This window comes from Saimiri boliviensis, chromosome 2, assembly GCF_048565385.1.
Source record: "Saimiri boliviensis isolate mSaiBol1 chromosome 2, mSaiBol1.pri, whole genome shotgun sequence".
In the NCBI taxonomy this organism is placed as follows: domain Eukaryota; kingdom Metazoa; phylum Chordata; class Mammalia; order Primates; family Cebidae; genus Saimiri; species Saimiri boliviensis.
Genome location: NC_133450.1, coordinates 91,410,090 through 91,428,261, shown reverse-complemented (window position 1 = coordinate 91,428,261; position 18,172 = coordinate 91,410,090). Strand labels below are relative to the sequence as shown.

Sequence of the window (18,172 nt, the reverse complement as noted above, 5' to 3'; positions counted from 1 at the left end):
CTACAAGCCAGAAGAGATTGGGGGCCAATATTCAACATCCTTAAAGAAAAGAACTTTCAACCCAGAATCTCCTATCCAGCCAAACTAAGCTTCATAAGTGAAGGAAAAATAAAATCCTTTGTGAACAAGCAAGCACTCAGAGATTTCATCACCACCAAACCTGCTCTACACATATAAAGGAACAACCAGTACCAGCCACTCCAAAAACACACCAATGGTAAAAGAGCATCAACACAATCAAGAATCTGCATCAACTAACCAACAAAACAGCCAGGTAGCATCAAAATGACAGTATCAAATTCACACATAACAATACTATCCCTAAATGTCAATGGACTAAATGCCCCAATCAAAAGACACAGACTGGCAAATTGGATAAAAAGCCAAAACCCATCAGTGTGCTGTATCCAGGAAACCCATCTTACATGCAAGGATACACAAAGGCTCAAAATAAAGGGATGGAGGAAGATCTACCAAGCAAATGGAGAGCAAAAAAAGGCAGGAGTTGCAATTCTCATCTCTGATAAAATAGACTTTAAAGCAGCAAAGATCAAAAGAGACAAAGAAGGACATTACATAATGGTAAAAGGATCACTGCAACAAGAAGAGCTAACGATCCTAAATATATACGCACCCAATACAGGAGCACCCAAATACATAAGGCAAGTTCTTAATGACTTACAAAGAGACTTAGACTCCCACACAATAATAGTGGGAGACTTTAACACCCCATTGTCAATATCAGACAGATCATCCAGACAGAAAATCAACAAGGATATCCAGGACCTGAATACAGACCTGGAACAAGCAAACCTAATAGACATTTACAGAACTCTCCACCCCAAATCCACAGAATATACATTCTTCTCAGCACCACATCACACCTACTCTAAAATTGACCACATAATTGGCAATAAATCACTCCTCAGCAAATGCAAAAGAAAAGAAATCATAACAAACAGTCTCTCAGACCACAGTGCAATCGAGTTAGAACTCAGAATGCAGAAACTAACTCAGAACCGCACAGCTTCATGGAAACTGAACAACTTGCTCTTGAATGTTGACTGGATAAACAATGAAATGAAGGCAGAAATAAAGATGTTCTTCGAAACCAATGAGAACGAAGACACAACATACCAGAATCTCTGGGACACATTTAAAGCAGTCTCTAGAGGAAAATATATAGCAATGAGTGCCCACATGAGAAGAAAGGAGAGATCGAGAATTGACACCCTATCATCAAAATTGAAAGAGCTAGAGGAGCAAGATCAAAAAAACTCAAAACCTAGCAGAAGACAGGAAATAACTAAGATCAGAGCAGAACTGAAGGAAATAGAGACACAAAAAACTCTTCAAAAAATCAATAAATCCAGGAGCTGGTTTTTCGAAAAGATCAACAAAATAGACAGACCACTAGCCAGATTAATAAAAAAGAAAAGAGAGAATAACCAAATTGATGCAATAAAAAACGATAAAGGGGATATCACCACAGATTCCACAGAAATACAAACCATCATCAGAGATTATTACAAACAACTCTATGCACATAAACTAGTAAACCTGGAAGAAATGGATAAATTCCTGGACACCTGCATCCTCCCAAGCCTAAACCTGGAAGAAGCTGAAACCCTGAATAGACCAATAACATGGTCTGAAGTCGAGGCAGCAATAAAGAGCCTACCACCCAAAAAAAACCCAGGTCCAGATGGGTTCACAGCTGAATTCTACCAGACATACAAAGAGGAGCTGATACCATTCCTTCTGAAACTATTCCAGACAATCCAAAAAGAGGGAATCCTTCCCAAATCATTTTACGAGACAAACATCATCCTGATACCAAAACCCGGCAGAGACTCAACAAGAAAAGAAAATTTCAGGCCAATATCCATGATGAACATAGATGCAAAAATCTTCAATAAAATACTGGCAAACCGATTGCAACAGCATATCAAAAAGCTCATCCACCATGATCAAGTAGAATTCATCCCGGGGACGCAAGGCTGGTTCAACATACGCAAGTCCATAAACGTAATTCACCACATAAACAGAACCAAAGACAAAAACCACATGATTATCTCAATTGATGCAGAGAAGGCTTTTGACAAAATTCAACAACCCTTTATGCTAAAAACCCTCAATAAACTAGGTATTGATGGAACGTATCTCAAAACAATAAAAGCTATTTATGACAAACCAACAGCCAATATCATACTGAATGGGCAAAAACTGGAAGCATTCCCTTTGAAATCTGGCACTAGACAAGGATGCCCTCTCTCACCACTCCTATTCAATATAGTACTGGAAATTCTAGCCAGAGCAATCAGGCAAGAAAAAGAAATAAAGGGTATCCAAATTGGAAAGGAGGAAATCAACTTGTCTCTATTTGCAGATGACATGATTGTATATCTGGAAGACCCCATCATCTCAGCCCAAAATCTCCTGAAACTGATAAACAACTTCAGCAAAGTCTCAGGATACAAAATCAACGTGCAAAAATCACAAGCATTCCTATACACCAGTAATAGACTTCAAGAGAGCCAAATCAAGAACGAACTGCCATTCACAATTGCTACAAAGAGAATAAAGTACCTAGGAATACAACTGACAAGGAACGTAAAGGACCTCTTCAAGGAGAACTACAAGCCATTGCTCAACGAAATAAGAGAGGATACAAACAGATGGAGAAACATTCCATGTTCATGGTTAGGAAGAATCAACATCGTGAAAATGGCCATACTGCCCAAAGTAATTTACAGATTCAATGCTATTCCCATCAAGCTACCAATGACCTTCTTCACAGAACTGGAATAAAACACCTTAAACTTCATATGGAACCAAAAGAGAGCCCGCATAGCCAAGTCAATTCTAAGCAAAAAGAACAAAGCAGGAGGCATCACACTACCGGACTTCAAACTATACTACAAGGCTACAGTAATCAAAACAGCATGGTACTGGTACCAAAACAGAGATATAGACCAATGGAACAGAACAGAGGCTTCAGAGGAAATACAACATACCCACAACCATCTGATCTTCGACAAACCTGACAAAAACAAGCAATGGGGAAAGGACTCCCTGTTTAATAAATGGTGTTGGGAAAACTGGCTAGCCATGTGCAGAAAGCAGAAACAGGACCCCTTCCTGACACCTTACACCAAAATTAACTCCAGATGTATTAAAGACTTAAATATCAGACCTAATACCATAAAAACCTTAGAAGAAAATCTAGGCAAAACCATTCAGGACATAGGTGTAGGCAAGGACTTCATGACCAAAAGCAATGGCAACAAAAGCCAAAATAGACAAATGGGACCTAATCAAACTCCACAGCTTCTGCACGGCAAAAGAAACAGTCAGTAGAGTGAATCGGCAACCAACAGAATGGGAAAAAATTTTTGCAGCCTACCCATCTGACAAGGGGCTGATATCCAGAATTTACAAAGAACTAAAGCAGATCTACAAGAAAAAAACAAACAAGCCCATTCAAAAATGGGCGAAGGATATGAACAGATACTTTACAAAAGAAGACATACAGGAGGCCAACAAACATATGAAAAAATGCTCATCATCACTGGTCATCAGAGAAATGCAAATCAAAACCACATTGAGATACCATCTTACACCAGTTAGAATGGCGATCATTAAAAAATCGGGAAACAACAGATGCTGGAGAGGATGTGGAGAAATAGGAACACTTTTACACTGTTGGTGGGAATGTAAATTAATTAAACCATTGTGGAAGACAGTGTGGCGATTCCTCAAGGACCTAAAAATAGAAATCCCATTTGACCCAGCAATCCCATTACTGGGTATATATCCAAAGGATTATAAATCATTCTACTACAGGGACACGTGCACACGAATGTTCATTGCAGCACTGTTTACAATAGCAAAGACCTGGAACCAACCCAAATGCCCAACGATGATAGACTGGATAGGGAAAATGTGGTACATATACACCATGGAATATTACGCAGCCATCAAAAACGATGAGTTCACGTCCTTTGTAGGGACATGGATGAACCTCAAAACCATCATTCTCAGCAAACTGACACAAGAGCAGAAAATCAAACACCGTATATTCTCACTCATAGGTGGGTGTTGAACAATGAGAACACATGGACACAGGGAGGGGAGCACTACACACTGGGGTCCGTTGGGGGGAAATGGGGGAGGGGCGGGGGGTGGGGAGGTGGGAAGAGGTAGCATGGGGAGAAATGACAGATACAGGTGAGGGGATGGAAGGCAGCAAACCACACTGCCATGTGTGTACCTATGCAACAATCTTGCATGTTCATCACATGTACCCCAAAACCTAAAATGCAATTTAAAAAAAAAGAAGAAAAAAAAAAAAAAGACTTCCAGCACACTGAAGTCAATTGGATGTCAGATGAGCTACACTTGTCATGTCTAAGACCACGGCACAATTTTAGCTTTTTATTAGTCACAAGAGCTTTCTTACTAAAGTTTACTTTTAAATAAAACTAAAGTTCACTTTTATTTTAACAAATTTAAATTATTCCATCTTCTAGATATTACCATTACATTTTACATAAATGATCGTGACATTAAAAAAAAAGTAAAACTCAGTGGAATTATCATTTTATAGTCTGTACTTGTGAAGTAAATTTCTAGTGTAATAAACTACATGAAAATGTTAGTGTATGTGTGCATTTGAGGGATAGGGGAGTAGTTCATAGATCAGATTTTCAAAGGTTTCTGTATCTGCAACATGTTATACATAGAAATGCTAGAAACCACTGTTACACACTGTAAAACAGTCTCTAAACTAGAATGCAATTATGATGTCAAGTCAACAAACATCAATTTAATTCTTAGTCACTTTGAAAACTAGCAGTTAAATTTTCAAATGTGATCTGATCTAAGCCCTAAAATGTGTGTCAGGAAGTTCCTATAAAATTGAACTTTTCAAGTTCAATGCTTTAAAAGCCTACCTGAGAGACATGACAATCTGGTACTGTGGATTGGGTCTTAGAACAGAATGAGAACCTTAATGGAAAAACCGGTGAAATCCAAATAAAATCTAGAGTTTAATTAATAATAATGCACCAGTGTTGGTTTCTTCATTTTTGACAAATATACCATGGTAATAAAAAGCGTTAACTGAGTGAGGAAGCTGAGGGAGGTGTTATGAGTACTCTCTGTATTATCATTGCAACTTTTCTGAAAATTTAAAAAATATTCCAAATAAAAATATTTTCTTGGGGAAAAAAAGTCTATTTGACATTTTCAACAAGGCTTAATCACTCACCCAGCCAATATTTATGGAGTGCCCAGGCACTATTCTTTGTGCTGGTCATACTGTGCTGAACAAAATAAATCCCTACCTCCCTTTAGAGATACTAAGAGTATAATTGGCAGAAAAGCATTAAACAGTCACAAAAGTGAACATAAATTGCACTAAGCGCTATAAAGAAAAAGTACATGAGATGATAGAGGTGCAAAGTTGGAAAGGGCTCTCAGAGTTGGTGGCACTTAACATGAGACCTGAGGAATGTTGAGGGGCCAGACAGCTAGTACCACCAGGAAGAGAAGAGAGCTTGTTCATCATCTTAGAGGAATGAAAGAGCCTGGAACATGAACCAGCAAAACCAAAGCATAAAAAGAGCATGAAAGTGTGGTGTTGCCACCTGGAGAACCAGACCATCTAAGACCTTGCAAGCTGCATTCAGAGTTTTATAGTGTTCCAAAGAGATGCGGGAGGCCAATAGCAACGTTAACCAGAGGAATGGCATGATCCAATGGATGATTTTGAAAGATTATCATGGTTGCTACATGGATGTGAACTAGAAAGGAACAGGCCAAGCAGCTCCAGTGTCAAGCACTCACAATTTTAAAAAAGTTCTCAACTTCTAAGCCCTTCCGTTCCAAAAAGTCTGTGGGAATAATAACGTCGTTTTAGATACATTTACTCCTTCTTCAGACCCTGTCACTGTAACTCCAGCAGGGAAGCTGGTGCCTCAATGGCCTCCAACTCACCAGATTTGGATCTGTCCTCTAGAATGCCTATAATTGAACATAGATTTCAACAAAAAACACAAAATTGATACCAAAGGTACATGACCTGGAGCTTAGTAAGGTATTAGCAGGAAAAATGTGCAGGCTCTAACAGCCTTAGGGATCTCTGCTTCATGAGGCATAAAAAGTTCTTATTATGTCTGGTTTTCAGGACCATGAAACCATTACGGACACCTCACTAGTGCCGTCTTGTCATGAGCCTAGGTCTAAATACAGCAAATCTCAGGCTGCAGGACTGTGTAATATTCAATCTCTATTTAAATATACCATGTTAAATGTCATCCTCAACTACTGTACATTGAACCTAAAAGACCTGGTGTATTGCCCTATCTGACCTAGAAAAAGAAATATGTCTTCCAAACTTGAAGTGACCAGTGGTACTTCAATGAAGCTTAATGAGTAGTCTGCAGTGTTACATGGGCACTCTTAAACAGAATTCTCAAGAACGTATACTCTAAACAGACACTTGGATTTTTTCATTTTCTAAAATTATACAGTATCTGTAGGTTCATTAAATATTATCTAGATTCACTCCAAGGGCTATCAGGACCAGAAGAAAGAAAAGATGGAATCTTGGTTGAAGCCTGTAATTTGATATAAGAAAATATGCAATGTTCTGTGAACCAAATAGCTATTAAGTTAACTGTCCAACCAATTGCTCTGTTTCTCTAAACTATCATCTCTTCCCTCATGCAGTCAACAGGGTTACAGGAGAGGGCCTCTGGCAGCCATGACTGAAAATCTTGACCCTGCCGCAAACCACCACCATCAATAGGATCAAGGGTGTGCGTGTGACATATAAATTGGGCCAAAACGTCTCTTTCCCCAGGAATCTGGATTTAGAAGTAAGAGATTCTCGCTCAATCTGTCTGCTCTTTTGAATAGAGGACACGTAAACACTGGAACTGCTGGCAGTAGCTATTTTTGACCATTTGGACAAGGAAATAGAGAAAGCCAGCCTAAAGCAACAGACAAGAATGGGGAGCATGTGCCAGAGAAAAAGAGATGAAAGACAAGAGAAAGGAGGCTTCCTGTTTTCCCCACAGCCCCCCAGGACCTGATTTCAGCCTACACCATTTTATCCCTCCTTTTCAAACCCTTGAGAGACTCCCCGGTGTCTTTTCAATAGCTTCCATTTTGCTTAAGCCAGTTCAAGTAGAGTCTTGTAACTAGGAACCAAATAAACCATCACTAATACTCCACATCTTTCCATTTTACTCAGTCTCAAATGGCATAGAACCAGCTTGCCAAATTCTCTAAGCCAAGATCTTTGAAAGGAGAATCCAATTCCAGCCTCTCAAAGCAGAAAAATGAAAACAAATGAAAAATGCTTATCCTGAAATGTTAGGTGGGAAAAAAAGCAGGACACAGAATTGTATTATAACTGCACCACTGCTTATATTTCTCAAAAATCAAGAAGTAAAGTCCTGTATGCCAAAACTGGAAAGAAATCAACCAAAATAACCATACTTATGTTAGGATAACAAGATTATTTTCCTTTTTATTTGTATTTCTCTGTGTCTGGAAGTTATTAAATGCCTTATAATTTTTAAAAAAAACCATAACTCCAAAGGCTATGTAGAAATATGCAAATGTGTTTATAATATAATGATATATTTTGTAAAGAAGAACATAAAATAGCCTGTCTGTTACATTTATGGCTACATACATAGCTAAAAAAAGAACTGTCTCTTTAACACTCCATGTATGAAAGGAACAATGCTGCTTCCAAAGGACTATTCCCAGATTAACCCTCAGCCTTTATTTCCTCCCCACCTGTTTGCCCTTGCTGTTCCATCTTTGCCACAGCCCACCCAAGCTATCTTCAGCTGAGATTCCACCTTTTTCTGCTACCTCTCTCCCAACTTCACCCTACTTTGGTGCTGGAGTACCTGCATCTGCAGACATGTAGACTCATCCTGCACTCACTGGCTGTAGATTTCCCTCACCTCTTTTGGTTCAGCCCATTTGGAATCACTTCATCACAGATGGCTTCCAGCCCATTTTATTTTTTATTTTTATTTTTATTTTTTTATTGCATTGTAGGTTTTGGGGTACATGTGAAGAACACACGTGGCAGTGTGATTTGCTGCCTTCCTCCCCGTCACCTATATCTGGCATTTCTCCCCATGCTCTCTCTCCCCAACTCCCCACCTCCCACTGTCCCTCCCCTATTTCCCCCCAACAGCCCCAGTGTGTGATGCTCCCCTCCCTGTGTCCATGTGTTCTCATTGTTCAACACCTGCCTATGAGTGAGAACATGCAGTGTTTGATTTTCTGCTCTTGTGTCAGTTTGCTGAGAATGATGGTTTCCAGGTTCATCCATGTCCCTACAAAGGACATGAACTCATCGTTTTTTATGTCCAGCCCATTTTAAATAAGCTATCCCAAGAGTCAATCCAGGTAGAATTGTCCCTTTCTGTTTTAGCGCCAGACAAGTCAGAAATTGGTAAAGAGTAGAAAGCAACAACCAAAAATAAAAACCACTGTGAGCTTGGACAATTTGTACTTGTGTTTAACATTGCTTTAGCATAATTTTTAATAACAACAATTTAAAACACAATTATGGATATGACAAAAAAGCAAGTAGTAAGCCATTTACTTACAAGCAAAAAGTGAGCATGGTACTTTGAAGTCATAAAACTGACTCTATTTATTTCCTCCTAATTATAACAGCTTCCATACATTGAACTGGATGCTGTTCCAGACACTCAGTTAAACATTATCTTACATAATCCTCCCGACTACCTGTGAGGCAACTATTATTATTCCCATTTTATAGGAAGAAAATTATTGATCTGAGAGATTACGCAAGTTTAAAAGGCTAGTAAATGGCATAGGAGGAGTATAGTCCTAGGTCTTGCTGTTGCCAAAGCTTGTGCTCTTTGCATTAGACCTTGTAGCCACAAACCAGGTCTTGGATAGGCTTTCGAAAGAAAGTACATCTGAAATTTAATGTTTAATCCAAGTATTAGCTAGTAGAAGTAGTATTTTGCATTACAAATACCCAGTTTATATGTAATTTTAGATTTTAAATGCAAAATACACATCGGAATAAACACTGTAAAAACTACCACACTATCTAACATCAATAACATATACAATGATATTTAGTATTAACATAGACCTTATATGCTTTAATTTAAAACTATATTACAAAATACTTCTCAAAACCACATATTGATGGTACTTATGTGTAACTGTTTACAAAACACTTCCTCTCATGTATAAAGAAGCACAAAGCTTATTCTTAGGACATAAACAGAATATGAACAAAAATAGATATTTATTACATTTGTTTGACTTGTAATAGAGAATTTCATAACTTGGTCCAGCTAGTACATAAGAGTTATACGGCATTAATACTGTATCAGGAAGACCAATGGTAACAACTTCAAAAAAAGAAAAAGGAGAAATCACATTTTCTTTCTTATGATTCTAGTAACTTTATACTACTCTGTGCTTTTTAAAAATTGCCTTTTCCCCCATTGAAGCACAGAAAATCTTAAGAATGAAGTAAGAACACACAAATGCAGAAGTTACAACCAGACAGGTAAAATGATCATAAAACACCATTTAGTGTATTCCCATTCTTCAAAGGTACATCTATTTGACTCATTCACTGCTGGTAATTTTTTTCTTTTTTCTAATCACTACTATCATCGTGTGCTCTTTCTTTTTCTGTGTGAAAATAATTCTCTCTCTAATTTCTTCAAATGGAACTAAATATTTCATTCATTAACACAATAAACTTTGTGGAGCAACAGAATATACCACTTTGCCTAAGATAAAATAAATAAAGATAAATCCCTTGCTCTCCCCAAGCTCTGTGGGTGAGATAGTTTTGTGCAAAGCAAAAAAGCCCAAAATAGTGTGTTAAATGCTGGAGAAGAGGTGAATACACAGCTTTATAGGAGCACAGAGGGAAGATTAACCAGCCTGGGGCATTTGGGAAGCTTTACAGAGGACAGCACATTTAAACTGCATTTCTAAAGATAAATAGGAGCTTTCTGCAGGGTGAGGAAGGAGACACAGAAAGAGAGGGAGCACTGCGACCAAAGTGCAATAAAGCACTGAGAAGCAAAAGAGCATGGGCACAAGAATGTCATTAAAACAGTGAGCTGCATGATGAGACTGTAATCAGGGTGTGCAAGACCATATGGGATACAAGATCAAAAAGAAAAGTTGGGCCAGTGCAGTAGCTCACACCTGTAATCCCAGTGCTTGGGGAGGCCAAGATGGGAGGACCAGCTGAAGCCAGGAGTTTGAGACCAGCCTGGGCAACACAGCAAAACCTGACCGCTACTAAAAAAATAATTGTTTTCAATGAGCTGAAAGTGGTGGTCCGCACCTGCAGTCTTACTCAGGAGGCTAAGTTGAGAGGATGGCTTTGCCCAGGAGTTCCAGGCTGCAGTAAGCTATGATTACACCACTGCACTCCCAGCCTGGGTGACAGAGTAAGACCCTATCTCTTAAAAAGAAACAGGGGGTGGAGGGGAGGAACAGAGAGAGTGCAAGATAAATAAAAGGAAAAGTTTGACAGAAAATTCAACAACTAGTGATTGGTGAAGTAGATTAGAATGCTTGCATATGTGGAAGACTATATGCATATACTAAAATTTAAGTTATTACAAACAATATAGACCAATGAGATTAAATGTTCAGTACCAAATAAAAGCCACTTGCATGTGTTCATGGGTATAAAAAAGACTGAAAGGATATATAACAAAATGTTAACACTAATCACCTCTCGTAGTGGAATTATGAGTAATTTTGTCTTAATCTCTCTTTGCTCTGTGCCTTCCAGATTTTCTGCATTAAGCATGTATTACTTAGGCAATTAGAGGATTGTAGTGTAGGGGGAGAAATGTGTGCTAAAATAGTACAATATGAGCTTGGTTCAGATTGCGGCATGCTAAGGAATTTGGACTTTATTCCATAGAAAGTGAAAATTTACTTCAGGTATTTGATCAGGGGTGTGAGAGGAACAGATCTGCACTTTGGGGAAGTAAATATTTTTTAAGATGTGTTTGCTGGATTGGAAGGACTCGAGGCTGGGGAAAGATGTGATAGATAGAAGGCAGTGACCGCAGGATGGGAAAGCACGTATTTGCGGTAGAATAGATAGGATTCATTAACTGATTATAGGGCGAAGGGAAAGGGCAGAAGTTGAGGATAACTCAAAGTTTCTGGCTTGGGCAATTGGTTGTATATAGATATTAGAAGCTGAAATGCATATTAAGAGGGAAAAGGCACATTTTAAGGACAGAATGATGATTTTGGTTTTATGCATCACATTTCCGGAGGACATTCAGGTAGATTGCCTGAAGGGAGTTTCAAATATGGTTGTGGGTTCAGAAAAAGTGGGCCTAGAAATTCAGACACAGCAAAGATGGTAAAGCCGTGGGATTAAATGAGCTCACTCAGGGAAAGCAGAAAGTGAGAGGACAGCTGAAGCTGGAACCTTGGGAAATGCTAAGTCATAGCAGCCATTCAAGCACCCAGAAAGCCAAGAGAGCCAGAAGGAGGTAGAGTTCTCCTTGAAGCAGGGAGGATACCAGAGCTGGTATCATCGTAAAAGGGAAAAATATTTCCTACAAATTGCAGCTCCCAATAGCCAACGATCATAGAACCTGATCACTAATGGGATATACAAAAGACAAAAGGCCAACAGGTACAAAGGCACAAAACAAAGAGGGGCAACTGTTTGCCAAAAGTGGGTAAAGAGAGGTGAAGGAAATGTACTCCTTTACTGATACTTTTCCAGGAAAGTGGGACTGTTTTGAAAGCTGTCAAAGGTGACCTACTGCATGACTGTTCTAAAATAGTGATTTCAACTCTCCTTTTCGCAAACAAGAAAACCGATGTCCACAGAGAGGTGTCCCAGGTCTCAGAGCCAGTTGCTGGCAGATTTAAGGCTATAATCAATTTCCAATCCCTATACAAACACACAAAAAAGAATACCCCAAAAATACCAATAATGGAATACAATAAAACATTGATCCTCCTGAGACCTCTAATTCACTGAACCTACCATCTGTTCACTGTCCTTAATTATCTAGATTTTCTATCTTCTCTGCTTACCAGGTTTAAATTCCATGATCAATCATTATGATAATACAACTCCCTTGTCCCTATTTTTTAATACCTATTGGATAATCTGTAACTCTGGTTATATCCTTATCATTACTCACTCCATGCTTTTACTGTGTTAGTGAATGAGCCAACCTACTGACTGCTCTCACTTTAAATTTGCGAGCAAAAGCTTTAAATGGATCCTAAGGTTACCAGACCTTAGTGCACTTCCCCAGTCCATTCACTCTCCCTGTTTAACTATTCACACTTTCTGTTTCCTCCAGCCTCTACCATATCCTCCACCATCCTCACTCTCATTTGATGATTTTGCTTCCTACCTGGAGAAAACTAAAGTAGCCAAGGGAGAACCTCAACAGATGCCCATCATCTCAGTTACACACCTTCCCGAGCCTCCCCCACACACACCTTACCCTATATCCATGTTCCCATCTATAGCAATGTCCCTTCCCTTGTGCAAGGTTTCTATATCCTATCTCTCGAACTTCATTAATTTTTCTTTCTCTATTGAAGCACTGTCATTTGCATGCAAACATGCTTATTTCTCCCAGCTTTAAAGAAAAAAAAAAACTTTCTTGAGCCTGCTTTCTCCATTTCTTCTGCTCCCCTTTGCACAAAAATCTTTGCAGAGTCATCTATACTCACAGGTGCCAATTCTTCCCTCCAATTCTCTCTTACACACATTCTAATCTATTTTATCCAACCTTATGTGCTCTTGTCAACATTCTTGTCAAGATCACCAATGACCTTCAATTATCAAATTCAATCAGTCTTCATTTTACTTGACCTTTCAATAGCATTGGACTCAGCGAATCTCTTCCACCTAAAACTCTTGATGTACTGGCTTCCAGGGTATCACATGTTCCTGGTTTTCCTATCTCCCTGGATGCTCCTTCCTGGTCTCCTTTGATAGTTTCTCTTCTCCTGAACCTCTTAATGTCAAAGTGCCTCAAAATTCAATCCTTCTTCCTCTTCTCTTCTCTATTTGCATTTATTCTTCAGAGATTTCATCCAGTCTTAGGCTTTAAATACCACCAAGGTATTGGCAAATCCTTAATTTATATCTCCAATCAGGCATCTACTCTGAACTCTAAGCTTACTCTCCATCTCCAATTACATTTAGCATCTCTAAAATGTTATCTTTATCCCCTGTCAATCCACCCCAACCCCTTTCCAAAGTTTCTCTACCTTGAAACCTTTCATACTTCAGCTGATGACAACTCAAAATCAGTCAAACCAGAAAAGGCGGAGTCATTTTTTACTCCTCTCTTTCTTGCAAATACCATATCCAATCTATCGGGGTACCCTATTGGCTCTAATTTCAAATATATGCAGACTCCAACCAGCTTTCTCTTTCTCTACTGCTACCACTCTGGTTCAAGCCACCATCATCTCTCACCTAAGTTATCACAATAACATACTAATTAGGTGTTTTCAACCTGTCCCAGTATAGCAGTGAGACTGATCTTTGTGTAAGGTAAGTCAAGTCACATCACTCTTCTCTCAAAACTCTTCAAAGGCTCATTTCATTCCGAATACTAGCCAAAGGATTGACAATGACCTCTAAGGCCATCCTTTACCTCATTCCTGGATCCTCAGTGACCTCATTGCCAACCACTTTCCCAATCGTTCACCCCACTTCAGTCATGCAGGCCTCCCTGCTGTTTCCCCAGCATGCCAGTTGCACTCTGTCTCAGAGCTTTGCACTAGCTCTTCCCACTGCCCAGAATATCTTCTTCTGGATGTCCACATGTTGAACTCCCTCACATCCTTCAGGTATTTGCTCCATTATTACTTCCTCGATGAGGACTTTCCTGGTGAGCCTATTTAAAATTGTGACAGTCTCTACCCCCACAATATCTTATCCTTTTTATCGTGTTGTAATTTTTCAAAAGGGACTTATCACCTTGAAATATACTCAATAATTTATGTATTTGTTCATTTGTTTCCTGTCTTGTTTAAAAGGAAAATATTTTTGTCTGTTTTGCTCATTGATGTACTCCTGATATGTAGGAGGTCCTTAATTAGCACTTCTTGAATAAATAAATCTATTCTCCCACCTAAGTAACCATACTATGCATTAATCATCTTTTTTTTTTTTTTTTTTTGAGACGGAGTTTCGCTCTTGTTACACAGGCTGGAGTGCAATGGTGCGATCTCGGCTCACCGCAACCTCTGCCTCCTGGGTTCAGGCAATTCTCCTGCCTCAGCCTCCTGAGTAGCTGGGATTACAGGCGTGCGCCACCATGCCTAGCTAATGTTTTGTATTTTTAGTAGAGACGGGGTTTCACCATGTTGACCAGGATGGTCTCGATCTCTTGACCTCGTAATCCACCCGCCTCGGCCTCCCAAAGTGCTGGGACTACAGGCTTGAGCCACCGTGCCTGGCGCATTAATCATCTTTTTAAAAACATGTCTAAATATATATAGAAACAGGGTTTCACTACATTGGCCAGGTTGGTCTTGAACTCCTGACTTCAACCAATCATCTCGCCTTGGCCTCCCAAAGTGCTAGGATTACAAACATGAGCCACTGCACCCACCTTTAATCATCCTTGTGTCCAGATATCTTGCTTATATTTATTCAATAAGTGTTCATTAATTGAACAGGATAAATAAAACAAATGGCCAATTGCCCAGTAAAGTACCTTTTTTTCTCTGAATTCTATTATATTTGTTTTTTTGGTTTTTGGGTTTTTTGTTGTTGTTGTTGTTGTTGTTGTTTTTTCCATCAGCCTGACTACTATTTTCGTGGACAAGGCACAAGCAAACAGCAGGATGCGTTAACAGAAGGCTTGATCTTGAATGCATTTTCTTAGAGGTAAGTCCCCATCTATCTTGGTAAATGGCATAGCTATCCCTCATATGTAATCAGACAGAAAATAAGAAAGCCACTTTGCCTTTACATATTATATAGTCATCACTGTAGCCTTTTCTTAAGTATTATTTTTCCAGACTTCCCCTAAGCTGTTGCTCATTCCCTGTAACAGCCAAATCAATTGACCATATTGTACTGGTTTGCTTCAGTGTGTTTGTTTACTAGTTGAAGCCTGCATTAGGACAGGATTATTTCATGGTGCTCAGTTCCCTGGCCCTTCTCCAGCTTTCTCCTCTCTCAATCTCTCACTGTGAAAAATAAGAATCTTTCTCTACTTCTGAAAGCTTGAGTATCCTGAGATTTATCTGACTATCACTTAATTCTCTGTTCTTGTGAGATTCTCTGCCTTCACTCTTTCGACTCTATGGTCTGAACTTAGGTAAGTGCCCATCAGAAACAACCCTGCCAAATTAATCTTTATCCCTTTTGCCTTTCAGTTATAGCCTTGGCCAGTGCTCTTCCCTTTTTTTGTCCTGTTATTGTATTGCAAATGAAGCATGTGCAGCTATTTGAGCAAGTACAAAAATATAATATGAACATGTCCTTATTTAAAATGTCACTTTTGCAGTATTTTTGGGGTTGTTCATTGTTAACAAAACTTCCATTGTCATAAAAATTACAATAATAAACTACCCTGAGTCTTGCAATTTCACACACAGCTTCTATGTTCTCTAAGCCACAAAAATTCCCATGGTTCCTAATTAAAATATTCAAAAGGGAAAGTCAAGTAATTTCCACAAGGTATATTAGTTCCTTCACTTACATTTCCAGGGTTAAAAAAGAAATCCTTTGCCAACAAACAAAGAGAGAGAGAGAGAGAGAGAGTGAGAGAAAGTTTTTGAGTGTATAGTACAGAGACTTCAAAGAGCATTCCACAGCGTATTATTTTCTTTCCAGAAAATTCTAACACTATATAATTACTTTTGTATGGAAAATGAATAAGCTCCTAATGCTAAAAACAACTAGACAGAAACCATCGAAATCAGATAGGCCTTTTCTGAAACCAAATGAAATCTAGAACTAGAAAATATCTGTGTGAGAACAGCCCATGAAACAAAGCTCTTGAATTATTATTCAATAGAGAGGAAGCATGGTAGAGGAGAAAGTTACATGAAAAATAGTGTTTTCTTGTCTTTGTTCTGTAATTTTTGTGAGTCGCATGCTTCGCAGAAACTGTAATGTTGATTGCACCCCAAAATGTCACAGAAAAATACCAATCAGAAACGCATCTAGGAGCTTCCAAAGCTTCTGACAAAAATAATGGTAAAAACATCAATTAAGCTCCATCTACTGCGACAGAAACGCATTGATTAAAAAAAAAAAAAAAAAAAAAAAAAAAAAGCGAAGACCCACCTGCACCTGCATAGAAACTGAACTGCAGCTACAACTCCAATTCGGAGAAAAATGAACTGCACTTCAGTCGCTGGTAGAACTAATCCCAGCAAATATAGCTAGTGGGTTTGTGTATTTGGGGAGGGTGACTTCCAGCAGAGTACACCTCATAGGCCTCCCACCAAAACTGGTCCAGAAACGTGAAAGCATCCACGCCGCATGACCTCGCTTAGCTGGAAGAAAGCCGGGACCAAACAGAACAGCTTCCTGGGGCTCAGAGGTGGCCGCGACGTGCCGCGGGGACGGATGGCCCTGTCGCCTCCCCCTCTCAGACCACCCCCCTACGCCCCCAGTCTGTTACCCGGGTCTCTGGCTCCAAGCTCTGGGGCTCAGAGACCCGAGCAGGTCCTTTTCTCTGTCCAGGTTGAAGAACCTCCTAAAGGCGCTGTAACCGGAGTAACTCCCGCGCTGGCAGCGTCTCAACAGCCCGGAGTGAACGAGCTGACCCCGCCAGCGCCGGGACCCACGTCTGGGTCGGCCGCCCCTGCCAGCCTCACCCCCGAGTCTCCCCAGCCTTCGTCTCCAGCGCCCCGCACACAGCCTGGCACTCAGTAGGAGCTTTCGGGGCATACAGCCCCTAAGGCTGACTTTCCGCTAAGTGAACAGCCATGTTAGCTTTCTCCGAGCGTAAATCCACAAGGGTGAGTCGGCCGACGGCGGTCAGAAGCGCTCACCGGGACCCCTTCGCGCCTCCCCCAAGGACCACGACTGTTTCCAAACTCCTGGACGCACCCAACCGGGCCTTTTGCTCTCCCACGGTTCAGCACCGAGGACAGCGGACGTACTTTTTGCTCCCCGGGTCCCCGCCGCCAGTAAGGCGGCGTTGACAGCTCCTGCAGGGCTGCAGGTGTCCGGACCGCTCGCCCGCCCCCCGCCCGCCCGTCCGCAGCCCCGCGGCACCACTGCGCGCCCACCTCCCTTCCCCGCCTCACGCAGGGCAGCCCCACGGCGTCTTACTTTTCTGGCTGGAGTAACCTGGGTAATAGCCATAGTAGCCGGTGATCCGCAGGATCCGGTCCTCGATAGTGGCCACCCCGTTGGGGGCCGCCTTGACATCCATAGAGAGCACGGGGCGGCGGCCCCGGGGGCGGCGGGGCGGAGAGCACAGCGCCGGGCCTGCGAGCTGGTGCAGGTGCCGCCGCCGCTGGTGCTGATGTTGCAGCTCGTGCTCCCGCGCCGGGGCTCTGACTCCACCGCCCGGCGCAGCACCGGCTCCGCATCACAGCAGCGGCGGCGGCGGTGGCGGCGGCGACGGAGCGGCCCCCACTCGGGCCGGCCTCTCTGTCAGCCTGGCAGCTCTCCCGCCCGCCACCCGGAGCACTGCTGCCCGAAGAGCGCCCCCTCACCTCCGACGCCCACCGTGGCCGGGGGCGGGTGTGGGCGCCCCACCTGGTCGCCAGCTTTCATCATTAACCCTTGCGCGCTCCTTCCCGAAGAGTAGACCCCCCAACCCCACCTGATGTAAGGGATGTTTGGTCTAGGGGCGCGGGAGGAGAAGAGACGGCCCCCGTGGCCAGGGGCTCAGAGAGGCGTGTTGGGGGTGGGAGAAACCCAAGAGGGACTCATAGCTGTTAATGGGAGAAATTAACACCGTCGCTCCGGGAGAAGACACTTCTGGGGCGCCCCAGGACTCGGTCCACGCTTGGCGTCTACACTACCTCTGGTCTGCTGATCTGCAAGCATTCCTGGGCGTTAGTCAGTTCTTGCAACTTGTCTAGAAGATTGGGAATCTTTTTTTATGAAATGACAAGAAAATTCGTTCCTAGCAGG

At 41.3% G+C, this 18,172-nt stretch overlaps 1 protein-coding gene across 2 annotated transcripts in view; it reads right to left on the bottom strand.

Moving 5' to 3' along the window:
• SLC35F4 (solute carrier family 35 member F4) overlaps positions 1–17,734 on the bottom strand; it is a 285,938-nt gene extending 268,204 nt beyond the window's left edge. For both annotated transcript variants that reach the window (XM_010341053.3, XM_003930487.3), the window contains exon 1: positions 17,360–17,734. In XM_010341053.3, coding sequence (XP_010339355.3) covers positions 17,360–17,462 — 103 coding nt within the window. In that variant the 5' untranslated portion in view covers positions 17,463–17,734. The remainder of the gene's footprint in view (positions 1–17,359) is intronic.
• Between the last annotated feature and the right edge of the window lie 438 nt (positions 17,735–18,172).